Raw genomic sequence first — 10,750 nt, 5'->3', positions numbered from 1 at the left:
AAAAAAAAAAAAAAAAAATTTAAATAATTCAAATTATACTTTTTAATAAAAACATTGACTATTTCATTAATTTTAATTTATATTTTATTTACTTTTTATGCTTTATAAAAAAAACATCAAAAAATGGTACATAAATATAAAATAAAATAGGTTTAAATTCATTATAGATTATTAAAATGAAAATAAAAATGAAAAAGAAAAAATAATAAAAAAAAAAGTTTAGCAAAAGCAAAAAAGCAAAAAAGCGAAAAAGCAAACCAAAGAAAAGTAAAAACAAAAACAAACAAAATTATATAAAAAAAAATAAATAATTAAAATAAAAAAAAAATAAATAAGCAAAATAAATATAAATAAACTAAAAATTAAAAAATAAATAAAAATAAAAACAAAAATAAAAATTAAAATGAAATAAAATCAAATCAAATCAAATAAAATCAAATCAAATCAAATAAAAAAAAAAAATAAAAGTAAAAAATAAAAATGAAATTAAATAAAATAAAATGAAATTAAATAAAATAAAATGAAATTAAATAAAATAAAATCAAATCAAATCAAAGTTAAAACAAAATTGAATAAAATGAAAATAATTCAAAAAAATAAATACGATATATTTAGTTTTTAAAAAAAACGTATGAATGGATAAAATATAAGCTTTAAATTATTTAGCAACTCAAAAGTACCGTGAATAAAAAAAAAAAAATAAAATAAAAAATTATTTAAAAATACAAAAATTTTAGTAGTTAATTACAAGAAAAAATACAATTATCAGCTTTATTTTTAATAAGAAACTACATTTTATATTTATATTTACTATAATAAAAGGTTTATCAAAAATATATACAATTTTTTTTTTTTTTTTTTTCAACATATTTTAACAATTGTCTTTATGTATAGTTAATAAGGATCATTTACAAATTTTACTAATAATATAAAAATCTTCTTGTTACACGTATTTATGACACTTTTTCATTAATAATTTTTTATTAAAAATACAATGTCATTAAATATTTATTACATAAAAAAAATATCATTTGAAAAGTTGATAATATTTATAATAATATAAAAAAAAAAAAAAAAAAAATTAAAATTAAAATTGAAAATATTATAATATTAATTAAGACAATACATTAGATATGTGCAATAAAAAGATGATAAATTACAGATTAGTTAAATAATAAAATAAAAGGTTAATAATAGAAGAAAAATTGGTATTAATAAAATTTTAGGACAATATATGAAATAATTAAGTAAATTTATAAAATAAATTGAAGTATTAATATATCAATTATAATAATCTGCGTTATTGGTTTTATAGTTTTCTATTTATCATTCTAATTTTTTTTGTATAGATTAAAAAAAAAAAAAAAAAAGTATAATCAAATAAATATTTATATACATTCTCGAAAACTCATAAAAATAGTCTTTTAATTTTCATTTTTTTTTCCATATAAAGTCAAACAATTATAATTAAAAGAGAATATTAAACATGAAGAAATATAGATATAATAACCCTTATTTCAGTTTATTACTATATGTATATATTTTTTAAGTAAATTCAAACATTATTTTTGATATAAATAAGTAAGAAAGTATTCTTATTTTATCTTTCAATATATTTTACATTATATGTTCCATTTTTAAAATATTGAACATATGATATTACTCCTTTCTTCCATTTACTTATAGCAGTATCAGCTAATAGAAGCTTCCCTTCACAAAAACTATTAACCTTTTTATTTTTTTGAACAGTATGTCCAATTACCATTTTATTAGATTTTAATAATTTTAATGATTTAATTAGGGTAGAACATACTTTAGATTTTTTAAAAATATTATTACTAATATATGAATAATATCTATTTAATGTGGGGCCGTATTCACAACAAATACATAGTTCTTCTTTCTTTTTCTTTTTTTCTTTTAATAATTCACAATTATTTTCTATTTCTTTTTTTCCTTCCTCATTTATAAAATTAATACCATAAGAAGAATAAAAAGGTAACACACCAGCATGAGAAAATATAATGTCATTTACTTTTACAACAAAAGGATTTTTAATTAAATAATTATAAATTTTTTCATTTTTCTTAAACAATTTGTTTCTACTATTATATTTGTTGCTATCTTTTTTTTTCTTATTAAAATCCAAACATAAATTTTTCACTTCATGATTTCCCAAAATCAAAAGGATACTAGAATTTTTGTCTTTTCCTTTTTCATTAAATCCTTCAATAAAAAATACAATATTTATATCATCATAATTAGGATCTAAAATATCACCAGTTATAACTATTAACACATTTTCTTTAAGAATATTGTTATCTTTATCAATTATTTGTTCATTTAATAAAATTTTTATAAAAGAATCCATGTCACCATGTAAATCACTTATACTAAATAAATCATGAGTCCATTTAAAATTAGAAAAATTCATATCACATATATAAAAAGTATCAAATAATACTATCAGGAAATATATAAACATATATTTTATTTTAGCCATAATTAGTTCTTCTAAATAAGCATATATAAATGTTATGCATATTTTAAACACATTATTAAAAATATATATAAAAAAGAAATACTAAAAATTAAAATTTATAAATATTTAAAACAATAATACAAATAAAATTATTAAAGATAATATTTAAATTAGTTTAAATACATATCAATGTCATGATTAAGAATATTAAAAATACAAAATTAAAATAATTCAAAATATTTTTATTATTAACTAAATTAAAACATAGGATTATAATAAAAAAAAAAAAAAAAAAAAAAAAACCTTATATTAAAAAAAAGAAATATATGTAGATGTTTTTTCAGAAAAAAGATATATTTTTAGTTTCATTTTTTTAAAAAAAAATATAAAACTCAAATAAATTATAATAATCAATTTCCATTAACATTGTAAAAGGAACATAAAATAAGAAAGAGTATATTTAAAATTATCAAAAATAATAAAATTTAAAAAAAAACTAAAAAATCATCATATCATTTTATCGTTGTTTTACCCCACTTTGTTTCTTTATATATATTATGGTAATAAAAATACATAAATATAATAATTTACGAATTGGAAATATTATAAATTTACAAGTTTTATAAAGAAACACATAATAAAAAGATTTATTGTTATTAAGGAAATAATTCCATAAAATTAAACGTTCTATAAAATAATAAAATATTGCACAAAAAAATGTCTAAAAAAAAAAAGCATATATGAACAAAAATTTAAAACATAAAAATATTTATTTTATTTTAAATTATATTCATTTTTTTTTTTTTTCTTTTTGTTAGAATTTAGACTACAAAAAAAAAAAAAAGAAAAAAAAAAGAAAAAAAAAAGAAAAAAGAAATTTTAAATTCATTTCTTTTTCATTAGTAATCAAAAATTTATAATAAAAAGTATATAAAATATTTTTATTCCTATAAAAATATTTATAATATTAAGAAAAATAAATACTCTTTAATGAAAAGTTATAATAAACAATTATTTAATTTTTTTTACCTTTTTGATAAATAAATAAATAAATAAATAAATAAATAAATAAATAAATAAATAAATATATATATATATATATATATATATATATATATATATATATATATATATATATATATATATATATATAAATATAATCTTTATTATATATAAATTATGAACTTTCATATAAAACTTCAGGAACAAAAGACTTTATATTTAAATTCATTATACTTTTTAAACATGCTTTCGTCTCTTGAGGATTACTTACCCATAATGTAAGACTACAAAATCTGTTAAAAATATAAAAAAAGAAATAATAAGATAAGAAACTTATAAATGTTCAAGAATAATATATTAAAATAATTTATGGTAAATAATAAGCATATCAACTTTTTCTCTTTTTTTTTTTTTTTTATAAATATTATAAACCTTGTAGGAAAATCATTTCCTGAATGTAAAAATTGATCACCAATATGGCAACACTTTTTTTTTTCTATTTTTAACAATTTTTGTAAAATTAATAACCCTTCTGCTTTATTTCCAATATCTACCCACAAATCTTGTCCTCCATTAAAAGCACAATATGGTGCAGTTATTTCTTAAATTATTAAAATAATAAAAAAAAAAAAAAAATTTTTTTGTACATATGTATGTTTTATTCATCTCTTATTACAAAAAATAGAATATAATAAAAAATAAAATATTAATATACATACGTATTTATTCCTTACTTTTTTTTATTATTTCTTTTTTTATACGAATAACAGCTTCTTCTAATACTTCATATTTTATCATATAATTTTTAGGTTCTATAAAGAAGTAAGAATTAAATACTTGTAAAAATTAAAAAAAGAAAAAAAAAAAACGAAATTAAATGAAATGATCATCTATATATGAGATTTATATAATACCATTTTTATTATTTAATGATGGCATTTTTTCAGGAACTAAACCAATTGATTTTTCTTTTCTTTGTATTTTTGCGCATAATTTAAAATCTTTTATTACTTGTTCTAAACATTTTTGAGAAATATTTAATATATCTTGAATCGTTTCATCATCTACATGTTTCTTATAATGAATCCATTCTTTTTCCGGTACTGAATATAAATTTGCTTCTTCATTGCATCTATAAAAAAAAAAAAAATAAAATAAAATAATATAACACAAAAAAATGATAGTTTTTCTCAAAAAATTTATATATATTCATTCAACAAACGTTCATACATATGTCATTATTAATTAGAGACTTTATCCTTGAGTATGTATATATATATAACTATAGTAATTAAAAATACATTTTACTTTTAAATTTTATTTGTTTTTTATTTTTTTTACTTAAATAAATAATTACTTTCACCCCCCATAACATAAAAATTTTTGTAAGATCCATCTTCTATATTATGTTTAGAAAAATACTTTAATAAATTTTCTAGTCTTTTTTGATATTTTTCTGCATCATTGTTATAACCTTAAAAAATATAGAATTTTTATAAAATATTAAGTAGAAATATATACTTTTATATAAATAATTTTATATAATTATACTAACAAGCTGCAGTAACTATGGCTATATTCATTTTCTTTAATAAAATGGAAATGTAACTTGCTAAAACTTCATCATGGAAATCATGTCCATCGGGATATAAAGTTTCATCAGCATCAAAAGTTAATAAATCTAAACCATCTTCAAGAGATAAAATCTTAATTAAGAAAAAAAAAATAAAAAAATTTATAAAATTTAATTTTCGAATTTTTTAATTCTATTATTCTATTAAATACTTGAGCTAGATTAAGGATATGTCTAACTTCATTAAATGTTGGTGGAGCATACAACCTTTTTGTTATTTGATACTTTTTATTATATGTATGAAATGCTTTTGATATAGGTAATTTTGTAAAAAATATTCCTAATAAAATTTTGAATTAAAAATATCTTTCATTAATTTCTTTATTTTTTTTTTTTTATTAGAATTTTTAGTATAAATAAATATATATATACACAATCTTATCTTTATATTTTCAATTTTATACTACTAACCAACATCATCTATTAAATATTTTAATCTGCTATGTAAGGGGTTGTAATAGTGATCAATAAACATCTCTTCTATACTTAGTAAAACATTATCAATATTTTTATCAATACAATTGGAAACAAAAAGAGATTTTAAAATATCAACTAAAAACATAATTAAGCTATCTTTATTTTTTAATTGATTGTAACTGTAATGATTATTAAAATGAATAATATTTTTTTTCGTATCTGAATTCATAACTATAAAAGAATTAAAAGTTTATCAATAAATATAATATTTTCTTAACTTTTCAATATTAAAATTTTTAAAAGATAAAAAATAAAATAATTTTCATTTCTTTTGTTTGGTTCTATTTTACTACTATTCACATGATATCTTTTATTATATTCTTCTATTTTTATATTTTATTTGTCTTTTTAATTTACATATATATACAATTTTTTTTTTTTTTTTTTTTTTTAATTACCATTTCTATCTGATAAAGCCAAAAAATCACATTGATCTTGTTCATAAATGCCTAAATGGATATCTTCAATTTTATCATATACGTCAATATCTAATTTTTTCATATTTTAAATAAAAATTCTTAAAATAAACTAAATTTTCATATATTTTATAATTTTTTATATCTTTATAATATATATAGTTTATATAACAGGCACTGTTTCAAACCTCTTATATGGAATAAAGTGTATATTTAAAAAAAGATAATAAATGGTATAATATTAAAGGAGACTAAATCAAGTTAACTATTTTTTTTCATCTAAAATTAAACATATGATTTTTATTAAACATTATATATTAAATTAGTACTCTTGTTATATTTAATGTGTGTTAAATGTGTGTATCCTTTACTAAAATTTTCTTTAAAAAAACTAATATCCTTTATAAATAATAGCTATTTTATTACTTGTATTTAAAAATAGTTTTAAGAATGTTTCAATAAATAAATGTTTATAATTTTTCAGAAATTAAAATATATCATGTGTATTTAATATATAATGAAATGTATGAATTATTTTTTTTTTTTTTTTAATATCTCATAATTTAATCAAAAGTATTTCGTATAATATTTTTTCTATATAAGATTAATGCAAATAATAAAAAATAAAAAAAAAAACCAATGTTTATGGTTAAGAGATCGTTATTATATTTTTTTTTTTTTTATTTGGTTATAAAGATCAAAAAAAAAAAAAAAGAAAAAAATATAATCAAAATAATAAAGTATATTCATTTATTTAATTTAAAATATAGTTATTACATATATTTAGGAAAAATATATTAGTTCTTATTAAAAAAAAAATTGGTCCGAAATATTTTATATATACTATTTTGTTATTATTCTTTTTATGCAATTTTTTTTTTTTTTTTTTAAAATAATGTAAAAACAAAAATAGAAAATAAAAGGTGTATTTATATATACATATATAAATGTGAGCTTATGCAAGTAAATAAATCATATATTTAAGAAAATAAGATAAAAAAATACATATATATATATATATATATAAAGAATTTAATTTTGTATATAATTTTTATTTACATTTTTATCTTTATAACTTTTTTTATAATGAGCATTTTTTTGTTGATTATAATTTTTTACATATTTTGTGTCCCCCTTTTTTTGTGTCCAATTAGATTTCTCATCTTTTAATTGAGTTCTTCTTTCTTGCATAAACATAAACCTATTAAAAAAAAAAAAAAAATTATAAGTATAAATATATATTTGTATATATATATATATATGTATGTGTGTGATTTAAGTTACTTTGGATTTTTCATATTTAAAGCTAATTCATTTTGTTCCATTACATCATTAACATTTTCTGCTAATTTAAGAGCCATTGACTGAAGAATAGTAGGATTAATTTTGTTAATAAGAATAAATTGACTGCTTTCATTCCAACATGCAGGTATTTCTTGATTTATCATCATTTTACTTAAAATTGAATGAACAGTATTTTGACTTAAATCAAACATAAGACACAATTGATCTATTGAAAATGAATCATATATGAAAATATAACGAAAAATATAAGTTCTCATAGCTTCTTGTTTAATTTTTTCTTTCAATATATCCTGTACTTTTTCCTTATCAGTAAATTTGGACCAAATTGATAAACCAAAAATTTTTTCACAACATAATTTCCAGTTTCCCTTTTGTAAATATTTTGTTGCTAGTATGATAATTTCCTTATTATTTTCTGGTGGACTATTAAAAACTTGCTTGTCATACATATCTAAAAATCGTCTAAATTGCCTTGATATAATATCTTTTTTTGATTCATAAGAATTTTTTGCTAAATTTGGAACTTCTAATAACATAGCGCAAATATTATTAACACATTCAATTAATTCAATTGATATATGCATATGGAAAGAAAGTAATCTTCTTTTTTCTGCCCTTTCTTGTTCTAAAGTCTTTTCTTGATTTTTTAAATTTGACATTCCTTGTGCAATTAATTCTTTATGTTTATTTTGAGAACATATTTCCATTAAACAACAATGGGCTTCATAAATTCTTCCATGTCTAAATGCACATAACCCTAATTGAATTAAATTTCTATTATATAGTATTTGTGTTTGTATATCTGAATTAAGTGCCAATTCATGTACATTAGCAACATTCAATAATTCTTTAGCTTCCAAAAAATCATCATATAAACTTTTATTATATGATAATTGCAATAATGCTCTTATTTTTTGTTGTTTTGTACCATACTCAAATATTTCATAAACATAATTTTCAACTATTTTTTTTGGGCATATTTCTATATTTGTTTTAACAGAATTTTCTTCATTTATTTTTTCTTTTGATTTTTCATTGATATTATTTTCTTTATTTAAACTATTATTGTTGCTACTATTATTTGGTGATTCTAAATATTCTTTCCCATAATTAATGAAATTCCATATTTGTTTAAAAATAGTTTCTGATTTGTAATACATATGTTCCAAAATTCTTGAAGAAATATATATTGCCAATTCAGGCATTTTTTTTGTGTATTTCACATAGTTATAACCTTTGTGCAATAAACCAATTACATGAATTGTTTTTCCTAACCTTTTTCTATATTCTTCTGTTTGAACATCTATATATAATAAAGCTTTTAATAATTCATCATCTAATTTGGCTAGAAATGAGATAAGTGTTTTACAAGATTTTATAATTTTCTCTTTTTCATTTGTGCTTTCTTCCGTAATTTCCTCTGCAAGATTTATAGATACTAAATAAAAATTATCATTTTGAATTAACAAATCCAATATAAGCTCGATATATTTGAAAGCCTTATTCCATATATTAAATGACATATAAGTATAAACACTAGAGACGACATCAAATTCTAAGTTAATTAAATGTTCTAATACTTCAATATAAGATTGCGTACTTATTGTTTTTGCTATTTCACATAATTTTGACAATATGTTAATATGCTCATGCTTATCTAACCCTTTTCTTCCTCTCTTTTCAATAACTAGTTTTACTCTTTTTCTTATAACATCTTCTGTTAAATTCTTGGTATTTAATAAATCTAAATATCCTTTATTTTTAGAAGATTGAACTTCATCAATATGTACTGTTTTTTCCTCTTTTTTATTAGTTTCTTTTTTTGATTTTTTTACTTTTATTGTTTTTTTCTTTTCCACTTTCTCACTTGTTTTTAATCCCCATTTACTGATAGCACTTTTTGTTTTATCATCTTCTTCATTAGATGCATATTCTTCTTCATCACTATAAGACCATTCATCACTGTTATCTTCTTCTTCAACATTTTTATCAGAATCTTTTTTAGATTTTTCCGCTTTTTTTTTTTCTTTTTCATCTTCTCCTTCTTCCTTTTCTTCTTCTTCTTCTTCTTCTTCCTCTTCTTCTTCCTCTTCTTCATTTTCTTCTAAGTCATCTTTAAAGTCATCTGGGTTTTCATTATAAGCATTTAACCTTTCTTGATAAAATTCACTACATTTTCTAATTTTTGCTCTTAATTTATTTAATGTTTGCGCTTTATTTTTACTTAAATTCTTCTTTTCTACATTATTTTGAAAAATTTTTTCTACATATTTAGATAATTTATCTAGGTAAACTATTGCAAATTTTGGAATATTTTCAGAACTTTCTTTAATCATAAATTTATATAAATTTTCGTAATCTTTTAAAAGTTGATTAAATTCATTATTATTCATATTTTCATTTATACTATTTCCCATATTTTCATAAAAATCTAATCTTTTTCCTTCATAACTCTTTATAACTCTTTCTTCTTCTTCTGAGCTACTACTATCGATAGCTGCCCATCTTTCTGCTTGTGCTGATACAAGAGGCTTCTTATTCTAAAAACAACATATATACAAAATGAAAAATATATCGAGATTGGATATGTAGATCAAAGAAAATCTTCATTATGGAAAATTAAATGAAAGTTAATATTGTTATGTATCCGCGTAAAATAGCAATTATAAACAATAAAAATAATAATAAGAAGAAAAATAAAATTATAAAAAAAATAAATATTACAATTAAAATTTATTTACATTTATAAATATAATAACATGAAGTTAACATATATGGAAATATTTCAAAACTTTTTTTTTTCATATAAAGATTTTTGTATAATTGTAAATTATATATTTTTAAAAAACATCTCTTTTATATATAATATGTTTTATTTTTAATTTTTTTTTTTTTTTTGAATTATTACATCAATTTCATTTTCAGAAGATTCAGATAGATTATCCCCACTTTCTTCATCTACTGCTTTTGCCCAAAATTTTGATTGCATTTTTAAAAAAAAAATATATTGAATAAAAAAATAAGTTTTACGAAATTAGAAATGTAGATATAAATATAGCATATATATGTAAGCAAATATATATATAAAAATAATTAAATGATTTTAAAAAAATTTTCTACGGAAATTACAATATACGATTAAAATGAAATACAAGAAAATGTATAACAATAAAATATAAAATAATAAAATATAATGAGATATAATAACAGATTTAGTATTTAAAACAATCTATATAAAAAAAAAAAAATTATATACATATACATTTATTTTTATATATTAATTTTAATTATATTCACTTAATATAAATTCAATTTTTTTTTTTTTTTTCTTTTTAAAAAGTTTATAAGGCGAAGTGTTCTATTTATACTCTTTATATTTCATAAATATATGTTTTTTTTTTTTTTTTTTTTTTTTTTTTTTTTTTTTTTTTTTTT

The 10,750-nt window shown here is 17.7% G+C and overlaps 3 protein-coding genes across 3 annotated transcripts; all 3 read right to left on the bottom strand.

The window, feature by feature from the left end:
* Positions 1-1,600: 1,600 nt before the first annotated feature.
* SHLP2 (shewanella-like protein phosphatase 2, putative) lies at positions 1,601-2,485 on the bottom strand (the record flags this gene model as incomplete). Its single annotated transcript, XM_028672175.1, has 1 exon — positions 1,601-2,485. The coding sequence occupies one exon, from the start codon at positions 2,483-2,485 to the stop codon at positions 1,601-1,603; it is 885 nt and encodes a 294-aa protein (XP_028528755.1).
* Positions 2,486-3,659: 1,174 nt separating this feature from the next.
* On the bottom strand, positions 3,660-6,095 carry PGAL8A_00315900 (IMP-specific 5'-nucleotidase, putative; the record flags this gene model as incomplete). The annotated part of the gene is made up of 9 exons (XM_028672174.1): positions 3,660-3,777; positions 3,917-4,085; positions 4,219-4,296; positions 4,399-4,616; positions 4,826-4,958; positions 5,040-5,190; positions 5,270-5,397; positions 5,529-5,765; positions 5,993-6,095. 9 exons carry the CDS (start codon positions 6,093-6,095, stop codon positions 3,660-3,662), a joined length of 1,335 nt encoding a protein of 444 aa, XP_028528754.1.
* A 947-nt stretch (positions 6,096-7,042) lies between these two features.
* On the bottom strand, positions 7,043-10,304 carry PGAL8A_00315800 (eukaryotic translation initiation factor 3 subunit 8, putative; the record flags this gene model as incomplete). Its single annotated transcript, XM_028672173.1, has 3 exons — positions 7,043-7,211; positions 7,295-9,855; positions 10,224-10,304. The coding sequence occupies 3 exons, from the start codon at positions 10,302-10,304 to the stop codon at positions 7,043-7,045; spliced, it is 2,811 nt and encodes a 936-aa protein (XP_028528753.1).
* Between the last annotated feature and the right edge of the window lie 446 nt (positions 10,305-10,750).

The sequence above is a fragment of the Plasmodium gallinaceum genome (assembly GCF_900005855.1).
Source record: "Plasmodium gallinaceum strain 8A genome assembly, contig: PGAL8A_v1_87, whole genome shotgun sequence".
NCBI lineage: Eukaryota > Apicomplexa > Aconoidasida > Haemosporida > Plasmodiidae > Plasmodium > Plasmodium gallinaceum.
Note: the sequence above shows the minus strand (reverse complement) of the source record. Positions and strands in the feature narration are given on the sequence as shown.